We start from the raw sequence: 26,242 nt of genomic DNA on the forward strand, positions 1-26,242 counted from the left end.
CACTGTTTGGGAAGACAGGGCTTAGTAGGGTTCTTCTAACCCAAACCTAGGACCCAGTGGGGGTTTCTTGGCACAGCAAGACATGGGCGTTTTTCAGGGTAGGAACTGGCATACTGTCCTGCTTTGGCTGTAGTAGGCTCTAGATGCAGTGGAGTTTAGGCTATCACAGAGGTGGTTTAAGTCCAAGCAGAGGTCAGAGCACAGTTAGTCAGTCAGACAAGAGAATCAGGCAACAACAGAAGTGGTCAGGATAACAAGCAAGAGGTCAAACATGGTACACCAATTGGGTATGTTACGTTGTTCAGAAGCAGTGTTGTTAGGCAGTCCAAAAGGCCAGGAAACAAGGCATCAATCACAGGCACAATTCAGGAGACAGGATACAAGGCATGATGAACCAAGATGTTCAAATGCTAGTTACATTTTCTGTGAAGGCTTTTAAGCCCAAAGCCTACTGGATACCACCCAAGGCTCAGCTAGAATAATCAAGGATACCTTTGCAGAGCCTTACTTCTGAGGAGTCACTTTCTCTTGAGGAGACCTTTTCTGGAGGTGAGAACTCTTTCACACAGAAGTCTTACTTGCCTGTTGCTTGAAGCGCCAACACTCCCAGGGGTCAGGGAGTTGCTCAGCCTCTGCCTCAGAATCCCTTTATCTTGACAGGGATGGCCCTGTAACCTCCCCCCAAGAGTTCAGGCTCCTGGGGGTCTGGTGGCAGTCCCTGGTCTGGGGTGCTCTGGGTTTCTGTAGCATCTAGCTCTTCCTCTGAAGAGGACTTCTCCGGGGGTGGGTGGGATGATAGGACTGCCTGGTGCTATGTCCTCCTGAGGCTTCCCTGCCTCTTGCAGAAGGCTTGTATCTCACAAGACTTCTGGGATGAGGTGTCTGACATCTCACAAGATGTCATACACCTTATCCCAGAGGTCTCATGGGATGCAAGATTTCTGGTGCAGCTGGGATGGTGGGATTTCCCCGGACAACTTAAAAACTGTATTTTTAAAAAACCCAGACTCCCAGGAGGGAGCAAAAAACCTAACAAATCCAGGGAAAACCAGGTAGTATGGTCACCTAAGTCAGTGGGACTTCTGAGAAGACATGTATAATGTTTCACTGTTCAACTTGCTTAAATTCTATCACAGTGAAGATTTATCCTGAACAGCAATAAAAATACTAATGCCCCTGTAAGCACTTTCATTTAAGGTTGCAATCCTATATTAATTTATCTGGGAGTAAGCTTTATTGAAATCAATGGGACATATTTATGAGTTTTCTTTGGGCTGAGCATTACACACCCTGATTGGGATTTCTGTTCTCTGCACACTGAGGCCACAGCTAGACCTAAGGTTTATCCTGGGATCATCCAGGGTTCGCCCCTGCCTGAGCACTGGATCCCCTGTGTGTCACCTAGATGAACAGGTTTGACCCCTGGACGATCCAGGGATAAACCTTAAGTCTAGCTATGGCCTGAGACAGTGTAAATTCAAAAGATATTTGGATAAAAGTATGGAAAGATCCTTGTTTAGCATTGTGATTGTTTCTCATTGATAAACCAGAAGTTGAAACAAGCTAAAAGGAGGTAGTGAGAAGAGACTGCAACAAGCCTTTAGTCCATTTTGTTACATGGCTAATTTTTGCAGGGTAATACTATTTAATACCCTTTCTGAATGTTAAGTTGCTAGTTTGTTGTACTAGATTTTTTTCTGTACTTGTCAACTGCTTCATTTGTTCAGTGGTAGCAGTGTGCTAAATCTGTGAATATGGATCCTGACTTAAAATGGATATGAGAAAGGTGATGAGGAAAGCGTGTTAAATATTAGGGAAGGTGAGACTATTGTCATCCAGTGAAGGATATGCAGTAAGAAAAGATATTTGAAGAAAGGGAAGACTGTACCACACATAGTATATCAAAAACTTCAAAGTACAGCAAATGCTACAAAAGTAGGAGTGAGTGAAGTTAATTCAGATACATTGAATCTGTTCTTAATTTCAGTGATTTTAACATTAAGATATTACATAGAACAGGTTTGTCTTAATTGTGAGCAGAAGAATCAGACATGTGACCAAGGCCTCTTGGGGGCCAGCCATGTTGGGGGTGTCCTTCTTTTTGGTTTCCAAAATATGATTTCCCTAAAGTTGGCAATATCCTGCACAATAATTTGGACCATTTCTTTTTTAGAATAGAGGGAATCTATGGCTTGACACCATATCCTTTTTACAGGACATCACTTACCTCAACCAGAATTCCTGATTTTCTCTCTCTCTCTTTCCTCCTGTGACCATATGATTACAATAATGTTAAATATCTGTCCAAAAGAAGTACTGGCAAGGCTTCTTCTGGCTATAAAGAGAAAGCTGGCTTGCCTTCCAAAGTCATCAGATAGTAAAAGGGAAACCAGCTTTGTTTTGCATAGTGGTGCTTTTGCATTCTCTGGGAAACACTTCAATATTGGTGTGTTGAGTTGTGTCATATTAGGGCTAAACTAAGAGACAAATTCTTTTTTAACACAAGGTTGAATTGAGGGTCAGGGTTGGAAAGAAGTTTAGGAAGGAAAATAAAGGAGCAGGTTGAAAAAAAGGAAGAAGTAGCCTTTGATGGAGAAGATTTCCAAATAGTGAGGGTGCAGTCCATAGGATTGCACCCTTTAGCTTATATCTTTAAGAAATCTTGGATGGATATAATCTGGACCAAATGATTTCTATGTTTTCAGTTTAATACTGTCTCAGACTTCACTTCTTGTCACCACTGTCTGCCTCAATTCCTCAGACTCCCTCGCTCAAAATATCAGTTCATGCATAGAGACCTATCCTATTTAAAATAAATAAGAAGACAATGCATGAGAAGCCTGCAGGCAGAGAAAGAAACTAGGGTATCTCAACTGCCTCATGGACCACTCCTCCCCTCAAGGGAATCTAGTACTTTGATGATCCATACTGGACAGTCTAGTACTACAATTGTGTTGCAAGTCAGGAAAAAAATGCCTCAAACCAGGTTTGTAAAATGATGGCATGACAAAGGGAAAACACTAGACATGTGCATTCATAGAATCATCGAGTTGGAAGTGACCTTGACAGATGGCCATCTAGCCTTTTTCAAAGACCTTGACTGAAGGAGACCCCCTACACACCTCACCTCACCTCACCCTGAGGAGTCTGTTCCACTGCCAAACATCTCTCACTTGGGGAGTTACTCCTAGTTTATCCCAAATCTACTTTCCTGCAATTTGCTAGATTCCGCTAGTGGGAGGAGTAGTGTATAAGGTAGTTGGTGATGCCCCAGTTTCTAAACAATGCTGTTAATAAACAATTAAGTTATTAGTAGGAGCCAGCATAGATTGGCGAAGTGTAAATCCTGCCAAACTATATCACATTACTAGGTTGATGTTATGGGTGTAATATATCTTGATTCCAACAAGCATTTGATGAAGTTATTTTGGGTTAGCAAACTGGTTCTACGCATGCTACATGGTAGTACATGTCAGATGGATTCACAGTAGTTGGAAAACCATAGTACTCATAAATGGATCCTGTCAAATTAGAGGGAGGTTTCAAGAGAGATGATGCAGGGCCCAGTACTCAGTGTGAGCAGACATTCTGAAAGTACATATGTAATTTTTACAAATGCCTTATGCAATGAGTGAGTCCAGAAGAAGAAGAAGAATCATAGAATCATAGAATAGCAGAGTTGGAAGGGGCCTACAAGGCCATCGAGTCCAACCCCTGCTCAATGCAGGAATCCACCCTAAAGCATACTTGACAGATGGTTGTCCAGCTGCCTCTTGAATGACTCTAGTGTGGGAGAGCTCACAACCTCCCTAGGGTAACTGATTCCATTGTTGTACTGCTCTAAAGAAAGAAAGAAAAAGCACACCATTTGGATTCTCCAGAAAATGATTAAAATTCTGAAGGAAAGGGGTTGTAGGAAGCAACCTTTCTCTGGCTCATACACAATATGCTTTTCTTTTGAGTGTGGAAAAGCTTCCTAGCTTTTGAAGATCAAGTGTCATCCTGGGGTCCAAAAGTGGCATGTGGCTATATTTAAATGATACACACAAAAAGGGAGAGAAGTCTCAGGATGCTGTAGAAAAGTTTATTGTACAAAAGCCTGACGTGTTTCGGCCTTTTGGTTTTTTTTAAGGCCTTCTTCAGGGGGTTGTTATAATGTCTGCAGAAATTATTAACAAAAAATTATTAACTAGTTTTCTGCAATTCTTCAGCGTGGTCTCTATGCATCACACATATGGGCTCTGCGCCTGCGCTGAGACCTAGATCGGAACCTCCAATAGCTAAGCGAAACGCTTTTGGGCGGGAACCCCTCCCCCACGCCAATGTGCATGTACCGTGGGTTCCCGCCCTTACCTCAGTTTTTCTTCGTCCGCCATTGTGCTAGACGCTAGAATCTACGTCCGTTACTCACTTTTGTGTATCAGCTAACAGTGATATTTCTTAGTCTTTACTTCTTCTCTTCTCTTCTCAAGTTTTGATTCCTATATATATAAAAAAAACTTATTAGTAGGTAGTTTCCTCAGCGATCTCGGTCGCTGCTGCCTGAGGTGGATGGCAGTAAAGGCCCCGTTTCGGAAATGTGTATCCTGCGGGGCTAAACTCCCACCCACAGATGGACATTCGCTTTGCGTACTCTGCCTAGGAGAAAGCCACAAAGTGCAGTCCTGCCATCATTGTATGGCGTTCACGAAACAAACGCGCAAAAATAGAGCAGATAGACTACGCTCTATCCTTTGGGAAAAGGCACTTAAAGCCACGGAGCCAAAGAAGACAAAAATGGACAAAGCCCACAAAGCCTCTGAAGTCGAGCACGAAGTGTGTTCGTTCGTAATTTCAGACAAGACCGTGGCGGACTATAGGGCAAAGATACCCCTCACGCCAGGATGGTCAGTAGTGAGTTCCGCGGCTAAAAAACTTGTCAAAAAAGCCCGGACTCCTAAACCCTCCGAAACGGAGAAAAGGAAGAAAAAGAAGAAGAGGCTGGATAAGTCCCCTCCAAGGCTGTTGGGAACACCCAAACCGAGTCAGGGCGCAGTGACTGCCTCGCTACCGACAGCAACGGCAACGCTCTCCATACCGAACCAACGCTCGGTACCGACTACGGTATCGACACCTACCATACCGAGGCAACAAGATCTACCAAGTCTCTCGGAAGGAGAGATTAGGGACTCGGCCTCAGCAACCTCAACACGAGGTCCTGTACGCCTTACATCAGTGGAGGAGGCCTCCGAAGCTCCCAGGCCACCAACGCCTATGCCATTACCTACAATGGAAAGGCACCAGTCCCCCAGATCAGAATGGGAGAGATCATCACAACATGCTTATTATAGACCCGAACACCGGTATTATGACTGGGAGGGCTATCGCCCACATGACTACTTCCCTGACGAAAGGCGACCCCAATACCCTCCAGAGGCATATTTTGCTCATCCACCGCCTCCAACCAGAGTTTGTCAGATCCCGATGGCTCCACCATTATCTCGCCACACTTCACCAGCGTCGACCCTTCAACGCCGAGACGACGCGTCTCCGCATCGACCAGCAATGCTTCAACACCAAGAGCAAGCATTAGAGCCTCTTCAACAACATCTGCAAACTGGGGCACCTTCCTCGCCAGAGAATGATTACCCTTCCGACTCGGAATCGGCAGTTTCAATTGCACCGTCGATCCCATCACCTGAAGACGCGGTGTATACCACTGATCCAGCCTCTCTGTCGGACGACACAGGAAGATTCGCCGAGCACATCTTAAGAATGGCTCAGGCCTTGGGATTGGACATTCAAAAACCAGAAGAGCACATAGACGACCGAATTTACGATGTCTTCCATACAGACGCTAACGTACCGATCGCCATACCATTGCCACCGACTCTCATACAAACTGCCCAGCAGTGGAAAACTCCAACGGTGACACAACCCAATTCTAGAAAATTAGAATCTATGTATAGGGTTCAATACAAGGATGCGGGTTTCCTGTTACAACACCCGAAACCCAACTCCATAGTGGTGGAATCGGCACAGAGCCGATCACAAAGAACCCACTCGGCACCGACGGACAAGGAGGGTAGAAAGCTGGATATAACAGGGAGAAAAATTTACTCCTCTTCATCGCTTGGTATCGGGGCGGCCACTTATGAGGCAACTATGGCCCGATACCAATTATTTCTTTGGGAAAAGATAGGATCGCTGTGCGACCATCTACCAGAAGACAAAAGGGAGTTAGCCAGAGTCTTTCAGTCGGAGGCATCAGCCATAGCTAGACAGCAACTCTCCACAGCAAGGCATCAGACTGATTGTCACTCCAAGGCTATGATGGGCGCCATATCCTTAAGGAGACATGCCTGGCTGCGATCGGCTAACTTGACAACTGAAACCAAGAATAGGATAGAGAACCTGCCCTTTGATGGGGAAGGTCTATTCAATTCTAAGACTGACGAAGCCCTTGACTTGATATATAAGGCCCGTACCACCGCAAAAAAGATGGGTTTCACGGCACCACCCCAGCAATACAAACCACGACAATGGACAAAACCACCTGCTCAGCAATACCAGCAACGTCCATACTATCAGCCTCAGCCGAGACAACAGCAACGTCAGTTACAGAAGAAGAGGCCTTATCAGAGCTGATTCCAAGGGGACAAACGCCAACCTGACTTCACCAAGAAGCAGCGGGTTTGACTTCTGTACCCCAAATCTACCACCCTTTATGAACCGCTTAGCACCCCATTACCATCAATGGGAGTCAATAACAACTGACTCCTGGGTGCTCACTATCATCAAAGAGGGATACGCCATCGAATTCGATGTCCTTCCTCCGCCTTCGGGACTGAAAGTAACACCACGATCCGCTCCTATACTACTCGAGGTTCAGACCCTCCTAATGAAGGGAGCCATTTCTCCTGTGCCACCACATCAAATCAACCAGGGATTCTTCTCCCGCTACTTCACGATCCCGAAGAAAGATGGTGGTCTTCGACCAATTATGGATCTAAGAAATTTAAACAATTATATAAACCCCAAGAAATTCCGCATGACAACGGTTTCCTCAGTTCTCCAACTCCTTCACACAGGATTTTGGTTCGCGGTGGTAGATTTGAGGGATGCTTACTTCCATATATCGATCAGGAAGTCGCACCAAGCTTACCTGCGATTCGCCATTGGAACTCAACAATTCCAATTCACCGTACTGCCTTTCGGACTCTCGACGGTGCCGAGGGTCTTCACGAAGACGATAGCAGTCGTCTGCGCCCACCTATGACAAAGACAAATTTTCATCTACCCATATCTAGACGACTGGCTGCTGGTAGCAGAGAACAGTTCCACGCTACAAGAGAATATATCCACGACCCTCAGCCTATTGAGCTCGTTAGGCCTCTGGGTCAACGAGGAAAAGTCCATCCTAACCCCTCAAAGGAAAATAGACTTTATAGGGGTGACCTTATCGTCCCTGGATGACAGAGCCTTCCTTCCAGTGGCCAGAGCAAAGACACTTCACGACCTCATCCTCGATATCGAGAGTCGAGTAAAACTCTCAGCCTGGACAATTCAGAGACTGCTTGGTTTAATGGCAGCCACCACTGCAGTCATCAAGTTTGTGAGACTCCGCATGAGAGTTCTGCAAGGCTGGTTCTTGAGAACGTTCGACCTTCGATGCAACGCTCACAGAACCTTCCTTTCCAGCCCGAGACAAGTGCGAGCATCTCTGAAATGGTGGCGCTCGATGGGAAACCTACTAGAAGGCGTCCCGTTTCAAAGACCGTCGCCCTTGGTAACGATCACTACCGATGCCTCCATGGATGGGTGGGGAGCTCATTGCAACTCCCTTACTGCCCAGGGTCGATGGCCTCTTACGTTAAGGAAGGAACATATCAACCACCTGGAACTTTTAGCGGTGGAGAACGCAATAAAGACCTTCTCCCAGATGATAGAGGGCCGAAATGTCTTAATTGCCACAGACAACACCACTGTAGTCTGTTATATCAACAGACAAGGTGGAACCAGATCGTAACCGTTGACCTGATCTGCAACCAGAATATGGAATTGGTGTATAAAGAGGAATACTTACCTTACCGTGATTCATGTCGCAGGGAAGGACAATGTCATCGTGGACTCACTCAGCAGGTCCTTCCACACCGACCACGAGTGGGAGCTCGACGTCGATACCAGGGAACACCTCTTTCGATGCTGGGGGTACCCAGCCGTCGATGTCTTCGCCACCGAAGAAAACGCAGTCTGCTCCAGATTCTGCAGCAGAGCTGGAAGAGGAGAAAATTCGTTAGGAGATGCTTTTACAAGAATTTGGAAAGGAGATCTTCTATACATCTTTCCTCCATTCCCTCTGTTAACAAGAGTCCTAGCAAAGATCCGGACGGACAATTCAGATTGCATCCTGATAACGCCATGGTGGCCAAGACAAGCCTGGTTTCCGCATGCTCTTCGACTATTGGGACACGACTACGTCAGGCTCCCGTCGGTACCGAAACTCTTGTCTCGACACCAGGGCAAGGTTTGGCACCCAGACTTATCGACACTAAAGATGACAGCGTGGAGGATAACTCCAACGCCTTCCTCGGTACCGTGAATATGACAGTAGACCAAATACTGATGGCATCGAAGAAGCCGTCGACAAGGAAATCTTATGCTAACAAGTGGCAGAGATTCTGGACATTTGTTTCGCAGAACAATCAGACAGCAAACTCATGCCCTATTTCTACAATACTACAATACTTATTGTCACTCTACAGACGAGGCCTGAAACTCTCATCAATAAGAGTTCATTTAGCTGCTATAACGGCTTTCCATGATGGTGTCGAAGGGTACTCGCCCTTCACACACACCCTCTCAAGGACATTCCTAAAGGGTTTAAAGAATACGATACCGACCATTAAGGACGTTGTAACATCATGGAGCTTATCGGTAGTCCTGCATGCCCTAACTACTAAGCCTTTCGAGCCCATGGCTACATCGGAGCTGAGACTCCTATCTTTTAAAACACTTTTCTTAATAGCCATCACTTCAGCTAGACGTGCGAGCGAACTTAGGGCTCTCAGAATTGATCCACCTTTTACAATTTTCCACAAGGACAAGGTCGTTTTACGTACTGACCCTTAATTTCTACCTAAAGTAGTTTCAAATTTTCATGTCTCCCAAGACATCATTCTCCCAGCATTCTTCCCGAACCCGACAACGACAGTTGATGCATCACTGCATACACTCGATGTGAGGAGAGCTCTCGCTTTTTACAAAGCTAGAACTGAAAGTTTTAGGAAAACTAACCAGTTATTTGTTTGTTATGGAGAGCCATCTAAAGGTCTGCCAGTCTCAAGCCAAAGACTGTCAAAGTGGATTGTAGAGACAATTAAGCTTGCCTACTCCCTATCAAAATTAGAATTACAGCAGCCCGTGACAGCTCACTCAACTAGAACTGTAGCAACATCTGTTGCATTCAGCAGAGGAGTCTCTCTGTCAGATGTCTGTAAAGCCGCAACGTGGTCTACTCCGTCCACGTTTGTCAGGCACTACAGTTTGGACACTCGCGCCCGTCAGGACTGCTCCTTCGGGAGAGCAGTGCTTTCTGAAGTCCTGAGATGACACACTGACCTAAGTAGCTCTGAGGTGTTGAGATGACGCACCAACCCACCTCCAAGTTATGTCAGCTTGCTACTCGCCCATATGTGTGATGCATAGAGACCACGCTGAAGAAATGCAGGTTGCTTACCTGTAACTGTAGTTCTTCGAGTGGTCATCTATGCATTCACACAACCCACCCACCAACCCCACTTGGTGGCATCTGTTATTCTTTATTAGGATGATATATATATGTATTATGTATGCTTGAGACAATTTTGTTACAATTCATGTTTATGGGAGCACAATGTCGGACTCCTATGAACTGAGGTAAGGGCGGGAACCCACGGTACATGCGCATTGGCGTGGGGGAGGGGTTCCCGCCCAAAAGCGTTTCGCTTAGCTATTGGAGGTTCCGATCTAGGTCTCAGCGCAGGCGCAGAGCCCATATGTGTGAATGCATAGATGACCACTCGAAGAACTACAGTTACAGGTAAGCAACCTGCATTTCTTGTGGTCACCATCACAAAACAATTTTTGTTAATAATTTCTGCAGACATTATAACAACCCCCTGAAGAAGGCCTTAAAAAACCAGAAGGCCAAAACACGTCAGGCTTTTGTACAATAAACTTTTCTACAGCATCCTGAGACTTCTCTCCCTTTTTCTGTACATCTTGGATGCTCACCTACTTTGCACCCTTGTATTTAAATGATACTATCATGTTTATTTAAAAATTATGTTTGACAGCATCTTCAGGCAGCTAATTTGAACAAACGTGTCTTGAATTTTATTTCTTATCAACAGAGAATGGTCTCTTCTATGCCAGGAAGTGGTGGAATATCAGATCCCTTCTCTCGTGGAAGCCCTTTATCAATATGACATGTACAGGTATTCCTGTGGGGGGTTTTTTCTTGATGTTTTAAAAATCACACTTAAAAATGGCAAATTAACCAGTGATGCTTAGAGGAAGTGAAAGTTAGTGTGTTGTTTACTCAAAAGCAGGAAAGCTGAGGAGTGGAAATGACAGTCAAGAAAGTTGGGGAGAAGTATTGCAGAAAACCAGTCAGGCCACCAAATGTATTTATAAGTTCCTTTAGATTCATCACACAGCCAGCAATGAGGGCTCAAGCCATAGTTGATTTAGATTAATTTCAGCAGTGTGTCATACCATCTATTTATTTTATTTTTGTTTATTTAGAATATTTATATACCGCTCCCCATTGAAAATTTTTGGAGCGGTGTACAAGATAAAATGAAAATAAAAACAGAATAAAACAGTTAAAACAAAATTTAAAAGAAGCAAAAACAGAGATTCATGGCTGCATATTAAGGAAAGGATTCTTGGAATCAAGATGTTTTCAGGAGGCGCCGAAAGGAGTACAAGGTTTGCGCCTGCCTGACCTCCAGAGGTCTATGTCTCAGCTTTAGAACATTTTTTCTCCCCTGTAAGAAATTGACTTCACGGGTTCTTTATTGCATAATGAAAGCCATTGCTTTGTACTAATTGCAGTATTAAGGTCCTTTACTCATGCCATTTTAGCTCATTCAGTTTGACCTATGCTAGCTGACCCAAAGCAAGTCTACATCAGTGCTTATCACATGGTATATTACCACTGAAAACGTTATATTTTCTGGCGGTTTTAAATATAATGGGGCACACTCAGGGATTAAAGCGTTACTTACCTTTCACTTTGACATTAGTAAATCATTAAAGCAGGACACACTGTATCTTGTGTCGCTCTAGCAAGGAGTTTCTTTTCGTCGTTTGTTCCAGTGATCCGCCCACTTCCTGTTCTCCTGCTTTCGCCCTCCCCCCATTAACACAAGGAGAAACACAGGAAGCTGTTGTTTTCAGCACCGAAAGGAAGTACAAAAATGCTCCCAGGAAATGATTGGCTGAACATCGACACTTGAAATATCAGTGAGACAAAACAATAAGGGGGCACAAACGACGTTGTGTGATGCTTTTATAACGTAACAAAAGAAAAAAAAATACAATGAAAGAAGGAAGGGAAATACAACGAAGATAAAACGTTAAAAAAGTAGCGTCATGTGACCCAATAAGTAATCGTAACCCTTCCTTAACATTTTCAAGCATAAGTGTAGATCTTGCCCCACACTAGTTTATAAAGATTGGAGGCCACAACCTTTTACTTCAGAAGTTGCAGTGGATGCTAATTAAGTAGATGGACCATCTCTGTCCACACCATCATAATGGAGGGTAAATGGAGAATTTGATGTATGTTGAATCATGACGCCACCATTTCTTTTGATTGTTCCTTGGGCTGAACTCCTGACTTAAGTTGTAAGTCTACAAATAAGCCATTTAGCTTATATAATCCCACTTTTTTCAAATTTATTAGCACTTACTAGCACTGTTGGAATTTATCAGCACTATTAAACTGAAGATGACACAAGAATGGGAGGGAAGGGTTAAATTCTGCCACATTTGAATTGTGTTTTTTAAGAAAGGGCTTTTCTTCATGGTTTCTGTGCATCACAAATATGGGCTTTGCGCGTGCGAGGAGCCTCGATTTGGGAACCTTCTATAAGTGAGGAGTTTTGGGGAACCCCTCCCTCACCATTCCAGTGCACATGTCCTTAGTGGGTTCCTGCTCACTCCCTCTTCTTTGATGCCACTGTGGCAGCCTCGGGGAGAACAGCGCTCATCTAATCAGATTGATTTCGCAAATTTGATGAGATGTTATTCTTCCTTTTCTCTTCTGCTTTCATGTTTCATTCTCTCTAATTAGTTTACGTTTCTTTCCTTTATTGAGAGATCTTTAGATTGTGTTCTCTTCAGGGTGTATCGTCCTAAAGGCAAGCTTTTGAAAGTGCATTGGGTGTGGCAGCAAACTCCCACCAACAGATGGACACTCGCTTTCCCCCTTCTTTTGCTTGGGAGAGCCACATCGTTGAGACCTGTGTTCACTGTCAGGCATTCACCCAGCAAGCTTGCCACAAGAGGTAGACACCATGTAGTACTTTGGAAGAGGATGTTAGAGGTGGTGGAGGGCCCAAAGGGTAAAATTGCACAAGTACTACCTTCGCAGAGTCCCAAACAACCAGCAGTGTCAGTTGCTCCAGACAAGAGGGGTCCCGACCACCTTCACTTCATACCCCAGTTTAGACTATTTGTGCCTTTGCAATGTTTCTGGACTGATATCTTGAAAGAATGTTATTTCTTGTGGTTCATGTGAGAATTTATACCTATTGCATGCGCTTGTCAGAATTATGTTTTTAACTTCAAGATTTGTGAATCTCACTAACACGATTTTGCTCCATTTTGCAGTTGTATTCCTGCCAACATGTGGGCTCTTTCTACATCTCCTCTGGAAAGCGTGAGCTCTGGTAGAGCTTCTGACAACCATGCCATTGTTAAATCAACTGTGTTGCACCCTTCTACAGGTTCTGCTAGGCCCCCCGAAACATAGATTGGGCATGCAGCTATAATTCTTTAAGGATTCTATGCGCTGCTGCAACTCATTGTTAGATTTCATCAGCCACGTGTTCACTGTCTTTTTGAGTAGGCCTAATTCCATGACTTCATTTGTAGTATTTCCAATAATCATCTAAGTTTGGAACAATCGGTCTATTGTTGTCCTTCAAAGTCTTTACTTTGTCCTCCAAAGTCTTTACTCCCATTCCTCTTGGAGACTTTCTATGTGGTAAAGTATTAATTGCATAGGTTCCATACCATCTTTAGATGTTTTATCCATCCTCTGTGCCATTGTAGGTTCCTCTCCCTTGTTGTCTAGGGCTAGAGTTAGAGCAGTGTTCCTTTCCCCAAATATGCCATGAGAACTTTATTTTTCACCTGTCATGATCCCTGGGACATCCCTTTCTTTATTCCACTGAGGCCACAGCTAGACCTAAGGCTTATCCTGGGATCATCCAGGGTTCACCCCTGCCTGAGCACTGGATCCCCTGTGTGTCACCTAGATGAACAGGTTTGACCCCTGGACGATTCAGGGATAAACCTTAGGTCTAGCTATGGCCTGAGTTGCAGCTTCTGGGGGCTCAATGTTTGCTGTCTGGTAGGATTTCTTTTAGGCCAGAGTGGAGTGGAGTGTTTGCATACAGGCTCAGCGCCCCTCCATAAATCAGTTTTTTTAAAAATATATATAAAAGGAGACCAGGCACCATACATTCATTTTTAATGAATGCCCTCAACACAAATATCAGAAATGAGCTTTCAAGAATTATCTTTAAAACAGCAACATTAATGACAGAGCCCCTCCCACCAGTCTCTGAATATTAATTATTATTAATTATTATTATTTACATATAGTTTGCTGGACCCTAGACTCTCCTCTCAACAAATGAAAGTAGAAAAATTTCAATTTCAAATGCAGAGCAACAACAACACAGGCATTGGCCCAGAACCTGCGGTCCATGTGTGGTTTACTTACTGTTCCCTGCATCATAGTTAGCCCCCAGGCTAACTTCACTGCAGCCGGTTATCCCAGCATGTGCCAGCCACTCCATCCATCGCTATATGGCAGCGACAATAGAGTCTGGCCGTGATGCCTAGAGCATCACCAGAAGAGGTATAAGCTCTAGGCAGCTGACTCTATGGTTGTTGCATTTTAAACCATAGCCGTTTTAAACCATGGGGATCCTGATAGCTGACACAATAAGCCATCCTAGAGCTCCTTAACCCCACTGCAATGTGGTGGTTAATTAGACATCGTTGTCAGGTTTTTCTCCCCCCCCCCATGACACACTAAGACCCCATGGTTCACTTCCCAATGCTAACCACGGTGGCTTAGTGTTACATGTGAATAGACCCATTCAATCAAACACACTCACTCATTTAGTTACTAACACACACACTCTCCAAATCAATCAAATTACAATTATTTTAAAGAAACATTTGTATTCCAGTCACTTTCACTTGTCCTAGCAGCCCACCCACAAGGTCCTCTCTGATTGGCTCTAGATAGCTAAAACTAGCCAATGAGTCAGAGAAATAGCAAAAGTACTTGAAAGTCAAAGGGCTTCTCCATATGGGGCTTTTATGCTGTGATTGAGGTTGGTTGCTCACGGATATTTGTGGGTCTTTTACATGACATTGTCAGCCTCCAGGTCCTCTCCTGTGCTTTGTGACCATTTCTGCAGCTTTAATGGGGATAATGAGCTATTTAAAAATGGTGTTTTGAAACAGTAGGGGCTAATTTTGGATACCAAATGGGAGGGAAGGGTTAAATTCAAACTCCCCATCATAGCAGCTGAAAAGTGTGCTTAACATGATATATAATTTGGCCCTTAAAGTGTCCAAACCAATTCACACATGTGACATCAAGGATCTGTAAACAACATGTCAGGGAGGCCAGGATTATTATCTAATGAGGGTGGAGGCAGCTGACAGAGAGAGGGGTGGGTGGGAGGCTACGTTGAGGTGAGCTCATGGTTGCAGTGAGATTCAAACTATGGACTTCCATAACCACTCCATATAATCACTGAACACATTTTTTCCAATGAAGGAAACTGGAATTTCAGTGTCCTTTGGATGTCCCCGCCCCCATCCCCCATCAAGGCTGGAGGGCAGTCCCTGCCTGGGACTGAGCAAGGTGCACCCCGCCCCCCCTCTGGCACCACAGCAATGTTTTGTGGGCGAGGCAGCTACTCCTCTTTAGATGAAACATGTGGGGTGTCAACTTCGGCACTGTCTTAGACAGGAAGAGGTGGATGTGATTGCCTCTGTGGACAATGCATAGGCTTCCCAAAGTGATCTCTCAGCAAAGGATTCACAAACTGGTGAAGAATTCTGAATGTTGTCCTTCCTTTCTTGGAGAAAATGTGAGATTTTTCTTACTGTTTTACCTATTTTCAAGAAAAACCATGGAGGACATTCTCATGCTTCTGTTGATTGTAGGTTTGACTTGGCCTTCCTCATGCTAGACACCTCTATATGTTTTTCCTGTAAATGGTTTGCATTTCACCTTATAACCATGTTGCTCCCAGATGGACTAGAAGGAAACAGAAACCTATTTGTGGGAGCTCCTCCCTAGGAGGAGCCAGTTGGAGAGATTGCCTTGTATATACGCTCTGTTTAGCCTGAAGTAGCTGCAAGCTGGCGCTGTGCAGTTTATATGACACAGTCACCAACTCACAGCCACCTCGGGCTTGCCCCCTGAAACTGCACTTTTTAAAAGTTGCTGACTTACCATGACTTTTTCCTTTGCCCCAAAGCCACCACCTTCATTCCTCCTTCTGTCGGTGGTGGCCTCTCTTCGGGTTGAGCCGGGGGGCTTTACTTGGGCAGATCAAGGCCCAGCATAGGTGGTGGGAAGTGTGGGAAGGCTGGGCAGGTGGTGGGCTTGACGAGCTGAATGGACGCCGCACTGCAGCCTTTTCGGCCAGAAAGCCCATGCTCCCTCCTGTGGTGAGATTTTCCGTTCTCACCCTGCAGCTGCGATGCTGCGGGATTTTGAGGGAACGAGCAGCTAAGGTGTCATTGTCAAGACAACACACACACACACCCAGTTTCCTGCATGGTTTGTGTCTTCCATGGAGGAGCTGACAAAGCCAACTCCCCCCTCCCCCTTCAGTCTTCTTTTCTATCCCAGGGACAATACCCCATTCCCCTTCTTCTGTCTTTACCTCTTAATAAGAGAAGATCAGCAGTAGCCTCCTTCCAAAGTGCAGACAGCATATGTGTGAAGGTGCAACGCACTCGCCAGAGCCATGGAAAATGTTTCTTGTAAAGGAGGGTTGCTGAATATTGGACATGAAATGTTTCCTTTACAGATTATGGGTGCAACAACAGGAAGCTCAAAGTGAAGCTTTTCCATGTAGAAATCTTGAGATTGCAGTATCAGAGAAGGGCTGTGAATCCAGTGACGACCCTCGAGATGTAAGGTTATTTTCCTCTCAGTTGTTTTTGTTTAGTTCAGCACATTTGTATCCTTATTGGCAGAGAGAACTCCCAGCCTAGCTTTTCCTGCTCCCAAAATGGTGGAACAAAGTTGCATCCTCCAAGCAAACATACAAACACCCACACACACACACATACACAAGATTTCATAGCAGAGCATTCAACCAAACAACACATTATTATTATTATTATTATTATTATTATTATTATTATTATTATTATTATTATTATTATTATTTGTATCCCACGTTTTGCCCAATACTGGGCCTCAAGGTGGTCTTACAAAGTTTAAAACATACATTGTAAAACCTAGGAAAAGAAATGTAAAAAACCATAAACGTTTAAAATACACAACGAAATTATAAGTCATTAACATAGATGGAGGGCCAGATTATTCTCCAAAGGCCTGCTGGAACAAACAAGTTTTAGCCTGCTTCCGAAAGCCCATCAAGGAGGGAGCCAGTCTAGCTTCCCCGGGAAGAGAGTTCCAAAGCACTGGAGCAGCCACCGAGAAGGCCCTCTCCCATGTTCCCACCAAGTGCTCCTGTGAAGATGGTGGGACTGAGAGAAGGGCTCCTCCAGAAGATCTCAAAGCACGGGCAGTCTCATAAGGGAGAATATAGTCATTCAAATAACCTGGACCCGAGCCATATAGGGCTTTATAGATCATAACCAGCACTTTGAATTGTGCCCGGAAACAAACTGGAAGCCAGTGGAGCTGTTTTAACAGGGGAGTTGTATGCTCCCTGTAACCAGCCCCGGTCAACAACCTGGCTGCAGCTCTTTGAACCAGCTGGAGTTTCTGAACACTGTTCAAAGGCAGCCCCACGTAGAGCGCATTACAGTAATCCAATAGGGATGTAACTAAGACATGTGTCACCGTGGCTAGATCTGACATCTCTAGGAACGGGCGCAGCTGGCGCACTAGCTTTAACTGTGCAAATGCACTCTTGGCCACCACCAAAACCTGGGCATCCAGGCTCAGGGCTGAATCCAGAAGTACACCCAAGCTGCGGACCTGTGTCTTCAGGGGGAGTGTAACCCCATCCAGCACAAGCTGAATCCCTATTCCTGATCTGCCTTTCGACTGACCAGGAGCACCTCTGTCTTATCTGGATTAAGCTTCAATTTGTTCGTCCTCATCCAATCCATTACTGCCAACAGACACCGGTCTAGCACAGAAACTGCTTCCTTGGAATTGGGTGGAAAGGAGTAGTAGAGTTGGGTGTCATCAGCATACTGGTGGAACCACACCCCACGACTCCGGATAACCTCTCCCAATGGTTTCATGTATATGTTAAATAGCATGGGGGACAAAACAGAGCCCTGAGGGACTCCACAGGCCAACAGCCAAGGAGTCGAACAGGAGTCCCCCAGTACCACCTTCTGGGTCCACCCATCCAGGAAGGAATGGAGCCACTATAAAACAGTGCCTCTAAGTCACATCCCAGCAAGGTGACCCAGAAGGACACCATGGTCGATGGTATTGAACGCTGCCAAGAGGTCCAGCAGAACCAGCAGGGACACACTCCCCCTGTCCAGTTCCTGGCGAAGATCATCCACCACGGTGACCAAAGCTGTTTCTGTCCCATAACCAGGCCTGAAGCCAGATTGAAATGGATCTAGATAATCCATCTCATCCAGGAATCTCTAGAGTTGGGAGGCAACTACACGCTCCAATACCTTGCCCAAAAATGGAATGTTGGAGACTGGACAGTAGTTATCCAATACTGTGGGGGTCAAGGAGGGCTTTTTCAATGTGGGTCTTACCACTGCCTCCTTCAAGCAGGCTGGTACCCTACCTTGGAGGAGGGAGGCATTAATCACTCCACCTGGCTGCTTTTATAAGCCAGGAAGGGCAAGGATCTAGTATACATGAGGTGGCTCTCACTAATCCAAGGACCCTGTTCACATCATTGGACTGTACAAACTGAAAGGAATCCAATAATATTGGACAAGCATGTGCCAAAATTATATCCACTGGGACTGTATCAACAATAGCATCCAAGTCGGAACAGATCCGAGTGATTTTGTCTGCAAAGTACTGGGCAAATTAGTCACAGCGGTCTGTTGAAAGGTCTGAAATCTCCTCTTGGGGGCCAGAGTGTAGAAGGCCCCTAACCACCCGAAACAGCTCCACCAGATGGCTCTTTGCAGATGCAATAGTGGCAGAGAGAAAAAAGTTTTCACTGCCCGAATTGCCACGGAGAAGGCCTTCAAATAGGCTCTAGCCTGTGTTCAATCATATTCACTCTGAGTTTTCCGCCAACGTCGTTCTAGCCTCCGTCTCACTCATTTCATTGCTGTCAGTTCACCAGAAAACCAGGGGGCTGGTGTGGCTCCACAATGTGAGAGAGGACGCTCAGGAGCAATCATGTCTACTGCCCTGGCCATTTCTCCATTCCAGAGATCAACCAGGGCTTCAACAGAATCACCTGCCGAGGCAACAGGAAAATCCCCAAGAGCTATCAGGAAACCATTTGGATTCATCAGCCTCCTGGGGCGGACCATCTTAATCGTCCTCCACCCCTGCAGAGGTTCTGAGTGCCAGCAAGTCTAAACTCCACCAGGTAGTGATCTGTCCATGACAATGGAACTATAGAAAGTTCCTCCACTCTCAGATCCCTGTCACCCCATCCAGCACAGAAAACAAGGTCCAAAGTGTGCCCAGCAACATGGGTGGGGCCAGATACTATTTGGGACAGACCCATAGTTGTCATGGCGGACATTAAGTCCTGAGCTGCTCCCGACAGGGAAGCTTCAGCATGGATATTGAAGTCCCCCAGAACAACAAGCTGGGTGGACTCCATCACCAACGCCGAGACTATCCCAGCTAGCTCAGGAAGGGAGACTGTTGAACAGTGGGGTGGACGGTACACCAACAGAATCCCTATTCTATCCTGGGCACCCACCTTCAGATACACACATTTGAACCCTGCAGATTGTGGGACAGGGCACCTGGTCAGGGGGGTGGAATCCCGATAGACCACTGTCACTCCACCTTCCTGCCCTCCAGGCCTTGCTTGCTGCTGGACAGAGAACCCTGGTGGGCAAAGCTGAGAGAGATTAACTCACCCGAGTTCTGCCGATTGTAAATGCTGTCAGTTACATAACCTATTCTGAAAACCTCTCTATGTTCACGTAACGGAGTGTGTGACAGTGGTTGATAGGATGTGGTGCAGTGGAAACAGTAGAATAGGTGTGAATTTATAGAAGATTCTTCGCAGGATGGTGCTCTGTCAGGTAGAAATGTTGCTTCAACCTTGGCGCTCAGCTGGTTTAGAACAGGTCTGCCTTATAAACTTAAATATTTAACTGCCAGAACTTTCTCAGAGATGTAGTTCTGTCAGGGTGCCAGAGATGTCCAATATGGGATTATCATTCCCTTAAACAAAAAACAAAAAAACAGAGTTCCTATCATTCCTTGTAGAAGAACCAAAACAATAGGACTTCATGACTATTTTATGGCAAATGAATCTTTGGTACTTTGGAAAGAACCATTAGCAAGACTCCCAATAATTTGAGAGAAATTTGCTGGGTGAAATATGCAATATGACCACTACCAAATGTTGGGTTGGTGGTTATATTTAGAGTAGACCCATTAAAATCACTCTAAAGATAACTGAGCTTGGATCCAACACAATAATTTTAAAGCTACTCTTTATTATGAAAATATTGAAAAATATACAATTGAAAGATAAGTACCAACATAAATATGCAAACACAGACATACTGAAAGGTATCAACTACAACTTACGTCAGGAAAATTTGGAGTATTTTAAAACAATTAATTAACATCACAATCCTATGCATGTTCAATAAAAATATTCCATTGAATTTGGAGTGGGTGGGTGGGTTACTCCCTAGTAAAGAGAAAATAGAGTATATCAATATAGCATATTTCTTCGATTGTAAGACACCATCGATTGTAAGGTGCACACTAATTTCAGTACCACCAACAGAAAAAAAACAACTAAGACACACCCGCGATTCTAAGACGCACCCCATTTTTAGAGATGTTTATATGGGGGGAAAAGTGTGTCTTAGAATCGAAGAAATAGGGTAGATGTTATTGTGCATTTGTTATTCCAATGATTTATCAATAAAATCAATTTCCCCATGAATGTGTATATTGTGTTTCCTTAGCTATGTGAGTTTGGCCCAAACATATCTGAAATAGGAGTTTGTCCTTATTTAAAATGAGCCAGCAGGGGCTTGTTTAGTTGTGATCAACAGCTTAGTAAGCAGTTCAAAATATTCCATATTTATTTATTTATTTCATATTTATACTGCTTTCTGGGCAGTTTACAACTAAAACCATAATATAACAACAATCCAGATTAAAACTTAAAACTTTAAAAGTCACATAAAACCAGAATAAGTTACAGTCCAGGGACGACTTGTCTAAAAAGACAGGTTTTCAGGAGGCATTTAAAAGACATTACATTTTCCGCCTTCCGAACCGCACGAGGGAGAGTTTTGGGTGCTGCTACAGAACCTTGCTGTCAAGGTTCTTCATGATGATATTCTCTTCATCTTGGAATGACGAGCAGGGCCTCCTCTGACTATTGTAAATGTCACCTGGGTGTATATCAGGGAAGGCGATCTGCTAGATATCCTGGTCCCTAGTTGTTTAGGGCTTTATAAGATAACAACATGATCTTGTACATGCCTCAGTAGCTAGCAGGCAGCCCGTGCAGTTCTTTTAACCAGTTTTATTTGAGCAGAGGTAGGTGAACCCGTGAGCACCTTAGCTGCTGTGTTCTTCACAAGCTGCAGCTTCCAAACCACACACACAACTAGCCCTGCATAGAATGCGTTACAGTAGTCTTAATTGTGAGGTTACCAGTGCATGAATAACTGTGGCTAGGCTATACCTATCCAGGAAAGGGCATTGCTGGCATATCAACCGAAGTAATGGGCACTTCCTTTGAGGGGGATAGAGATGTCATTTTGCCACATTTTTATATAATGAAAGCCAAGAAACCTTCGTTGTGTTCTCCCCTTTGTCTCTTTCCCAGCCCCCGTCTTTATGGCAGAGCTTTGGCGCCACGAGGCACCTTGCACCCGCATTTGCATTCCTTTCCAGCATCTGCACGGGAAGGAAGGCAAGTGCGAATTTTCATAGAATCATAGAATAGCAGAGTTGGAAGGGGCCTACAAGGCCATCAAGTCCAACCCCCTGCTCAATGCAGGAATCCACCCTAAAGCATCCCTGACAGATGCCTGTCCAGCTGCCTCTTGAAGGCCTCTAGTGTGGGAGAGCTCACCACCTCCCTACGTAACTGGTTCCATTGTCGTACTGCTCTAACAGGACGTTTTTCCTGATGTCCAGCTGGAATCTGGCTTCCTTTAACTTGAGCCCGTTATTCCGTGTCCTGCACTCTGGGAGGATCGAGAAGAGATCCTGGCCCTCCTCTGTGTGACAACCTTTTAAGTATTTGAAGACTGCTATCATGTCTCCCCTCAATCTTCTCTTCTCCAGGCTAAACATGCCCAGTTCTTTCAGTCTCTCTTCATAGGGCTTTGTTTCCAGACCCCTGATCATCCTGGTTGCCCTCATAGAATCATAGAATCATAGAATAGCAGAGTTGGAAGGGGCCTACAAGGCCATCGAGTCCAACCCCCTGCTCAATGCAGGAATCCACCCTAAAGCATCCCTGACAGATGGTTGTCCAGCTGCCTCTTGAATGCCTCTAGTGTGGGAGAGCCCACAACCTCCCTAGGTAGCTGATTCCATTGTCGCACTGCTCTAACAGTCAGGAAGTTTTTCCTGATGTCCAGCCGGAATCTGGCTTCCTTTAACTTGAGCCCGTTATTCCGTGTCCTGCACTCTGGGAGGATCGAGAAGAGATCCTGGCCCTCCTCTGTGTGACAACCTTTTAAGTATTTGAAGAGTGCTATCATGTCTCCCCTCAATCTTCTCTTCTCCAGGCTAAACATGCCCAGTTCTTTCAGTCTCTCTTCATAGGGCTTTGTTTCTAGACCTCTGATCATCCTGGTTGCCCTCTTCTGAACACGCTCCAGCTTGTCTGTATCCTTCTTGAATTGTGGAGCCCAGAACTGGACGCAATACTCTAGATGAGGCCTAACCAGGGCCGAATAGAGAGGAACCAGTACCTCACGTGATTTGGAAGCTATACTTCTATTAATGCAGCCCAAAATAGCATTTGCCTTTCTTGCAGCCATATCGCACTGTTGGCTCATATTCAGCTTGTGATCTACAACAATTCCAAGATCTTTCTCGTTTGTAGTATTGCTGAGCCAAGTGTCCCCCATCTTGTAACTGTGCATTTGGTTTCTATTCCCTAAATGTAGAACTTGGCATTTATCCCTATTAAATTTCATTCTGTTGTTTTCAGCCCAGCACTCCAGCCTATCAAGATCACTTTGAAGTTTGTTTCTGTCTTCCAGGGTATTAGCTATCCCACCCAATTTTGTGTCATCTGCAAATTTGATCAGCGTTCCCTGCACCTCCTTGTCCAAATCATTAATAAAAATGTTGAAGAGCACTGGGCCCAGGACTGAGCCCTGCGGCACCCCACTCGTTGCCTCTCCCCAGTTTGAGAAGGTTCCATTGATAAGTACTCTTTGAGTCCGATTCTGTAGCCAACTGTGGATCCACCTGATAGTTGTTCCATCTAGCCCACTTTTAGCTAGTTTGTTAATCAGAATGTCATGTGGTACTTTGTCAAAAGCTTTGCTGAAGTCAAGATATATGACGTCCACAGCATTCCCACAGTCCACAAGGGAGGTTATCCTATCAAAAAATGAGATCAAATTAGTCTGACAGGATTTGTTCCTGACAAATCCATGTTGGCTTCTAGTAATCACTGCATTGGTTTCAAGGTGTTTACAGATTGACTTCTTTATAATCTGCTCCAGAATTTTCCCAGGGATGGATGTCAGACTGACTGGTCTGTAGTTCCCAGGTTCCTCCTTTTTGCCCTTTTTGAAGATAGGGACAACGTTAGCCCTCCTCCAGTCGTCCGGCACCTCACCCGTCTTCCATGATTTTGCAAAGATAATAGACAAAGGTTCTGAGAGTTCTTCCGCTAGCTCCTTCATTACTCTTGGATGCAGTTCATCGGGCCCTGGAGATTTGAACTCATTCAAGGAAATTAGGTGTTCTTTGACCATTTGTTTATCAATCTCAAACTGCAATCCTGCCCCCTCAACTTCTGCTTCACTTTTTCCAGGGGGGTCATAGACCCGCTTTTGGGAGAAGACCGAGGCAAAGTAGGAATTGAGCACTTCAGCCTTTTCTTTGTCATCTGTTATCAATTTGCCATCCTCATTAAGCAGCTGAACCACCATTTCTTTCCTCTGTCTTTTACTACTCATGTATCTGAAGAAAGCCTTTTTATTGCTTTTAGCATCCCTCGCTAATCTCAGCTCATTCACAGCTTTAGCCTTCCTGACGCCATTTCGGCACTTCTGCGCCACTTGTCTGTACTCTTCTTTTGTAGCCTGGCCTTCCTTCCACTTCCTATATGTATCCCTTTTTGTTTTCAGTTCATCAATAAGCTTTTTGTGGAGCCACATTGGTTTCCTCTGTTGTCTTCTATCTTTTCTCCTTGTTGGAATTGTTTGTAACTGTGCCTTTAAAATTTCATTTTTTAGATACTCCCACCCATCCTGCACTCCTTTTCTCTTTAGGCTCCCTTGCCACGGGACCTTACTTATTATAGTTCTGAGTTTATTAAAATCAGCTTTCCTAAAATCCAGAGTACGTGTATGGCTACGCTCGACTTTTGTCTCCTTCATAATCAAGAATTCAAGTATGACGTGGTCACTTTCCCCCAGAGTTCCCGTAACTGCCACTTTATCCACTAAGTCATCCCTATTGGTCAATAACAAGTCAAGGATTGCCGATCCTCTAGTTCCTTCCACCACTTTCTGTAGGAGAAAGTTATCACCCATACATGTCAGGAATTTCTTGGAAGGGCCGCTTTTGGCAGTAATGGTCTCCCAACAGATATCAGGGTAATTGAAGTCCCCCATCACTACTACATCAGACTTCCTTGAAACACTGGTAATTTGTTTCTCAAAAGTTTCGTCCTCGTCTTCTCCTTGATTGGGTGGTCGGTGGTAGACTCCGATTATCATATTCTTTTTATTCCTAGCCCCATTTATTTTAATCCAGACGCTCTCGACGGGGCTCCCAATCTCATCCGCCTGTATTTCTGTGCAGGGATAGGTATTTTTAACATATAGTGCAACTCCACCTCCCTTTCTATTTCTTCTGTTCTTTTTGAACAAGTTATATCCTTCAATTGCTATATTCCAGTCATGGGAGTCATCCCACCAAGTTTCAGTTATACCTATCAAGTCGTATTTGCCTTCATGTAATAAGAGTTCAAGTTCATTCTGTTTGTTTCCCATGCTCTGGGCATTAGTATATAGACATCGAAGACCATGTGTTTTATAGTCTGGCTTTGTTCCTACCTTGTTGCAGACACTATTTTGGGACACTGTTGGAGCTGTTCTCTGTACTGTGGTGCATTGGCCTTCATCCATTGTTGCCTCAAAATTTACGTCTCCCACCCCCGTAAGATTCAGTTTAAAGCCCTCCTGATGAAGTTCTTCATGCTGTGGCCGAACTCATTCTTTCCAGCCCTTGTGAGGTGCAACCCATCCCTTGCCAGCAGTCCATGTTCCAAGTAGCGTAGCCCGTGGTCCCAGAATCCAAAGCTCTCACGACGGCACCACCTTCGAAGCCAGTCGTTCATCCGGAGTATTTTTCTTTCCCTTTCTAATCCTCTTCCAAGAACTGGGAGGATGGATGAGAAAACTACCTGGGCCCCAAAGTTCTTCAGTTTCCTTCCCAGAACTTCAAAGTCTGAAATGATTTCTTCATAGCTCTGCTTGGCGACATCATTTGTATCCACATGGATGAGAAGAAAGGGGTATGTGTCCGTTGTCTTTATGAGCTTCGGTAACCTTTCAGTCACATCTCTAATCTGTGCTCCAGGGAGACAGCACACCTGGCGAGTCCATGGGTCTTCACGACATACTTGGGTTTCAATCCCACGCAGCAGGGAGTCTCCCACAACGACTACTCTTCTCTTCTTCTTGGTTGACCTACCTTCTGTCCCTTGGTCACTGTTGCATGGTGTCTCCTGTACTTCCTCCTCTGCAAACTGTCCTTCAGTCTCATTCTCCAGAAGCTGAAAGCGGTTGCTTAACTCCAATGGCCCCACCGGTGCAGAACGCCTTCTAATTCCTCCTCTCCTAATTGTCACTCTTTTCCAAGGAGTTTCCTCTTCATTGGCTTTCCTCCCCTCAGCATACTCCACTTCTGCTTCAGCTGGCTGTTGTTCTTCAATCTCATGTGCTTCTTGTTGCTGTTGCAGTTCCACCGTTCGGTCTAAGAACTCCTCGACTTCTCTTATTCCTTGGAGGGTGGACACTCGCTGCTCAAGTCCCCTCACTTTTTCTTCCAAAAGTGCCACCAGCTTGCACTTGTTGCAGGTATACGCCATGTTGAGCTCAGGCAGAAACACGAACATTGCACACCCTTTGCAGGTCACCACCTCTAGGGACTCCTTTCCATCCATATTGTCGATTTCTGCTTTGGTTTTTTTCCTTTTTGATTACAGCAGAATTGCCTTTGCTTTGTTGTGTCCTCTCTGAAGGTACACAACTTTATGAGGATGTCTTAAGGGAAAGTAATCCTCTGAACACACTCCAGCTTGTCTGCGTCCTTCTTGAATTGTGGAGCCCAGAACTGAACGCAATACTCTAGATGAGGCCTAACCAGGGCCGAATAGAGAGGAACCAGTACCTCACA

At 45.0% G+C, this 26,242-nt stretch overlaps 1 protein-coding gene across 1 annotated transcript in view; it reads left to right on the forward strand.

Annotated features, from left to right (window-relative positions):
- Nucleotides 1-26,242, forward strand: part of KCTD19 (potassium channel tetramerization domain containing 19) — an 80,960-nt gene that overhangs the window by 20,729 nt on the left and 33,989 nt on the right. The window contains exons 9-10 of the mRNA XM_063141489.1: nt 10,374-10,457; nt 16,323-16,428. Of these exons, the coding sequence (XP_062997559.1) occupies nt 10,374-10,457; nt 16,323-16,428 (190 nt within the window). The remainder of the gene's footprint in view (nt 1-10,373; nt 10,458-16,322; nt 16,429-26,242) is intronic.

The sequence above is a fragment of the Elgaria multicarinata genome, chromosome 14 (assembly GCF_023053635.1).
Source record: "Elgaria multicarinata webbii isolate HBS135686 ecotype San Diego chromosome 14, rElgMul1.1.pri, whole genome shotgun sequence".
Taxonomy (NCBI): Eukaryota; Metazoa; Chordata; class Lepidosauria; order Squamata; family Anguidae; genus Elgaria; species Elgaria multicarinata.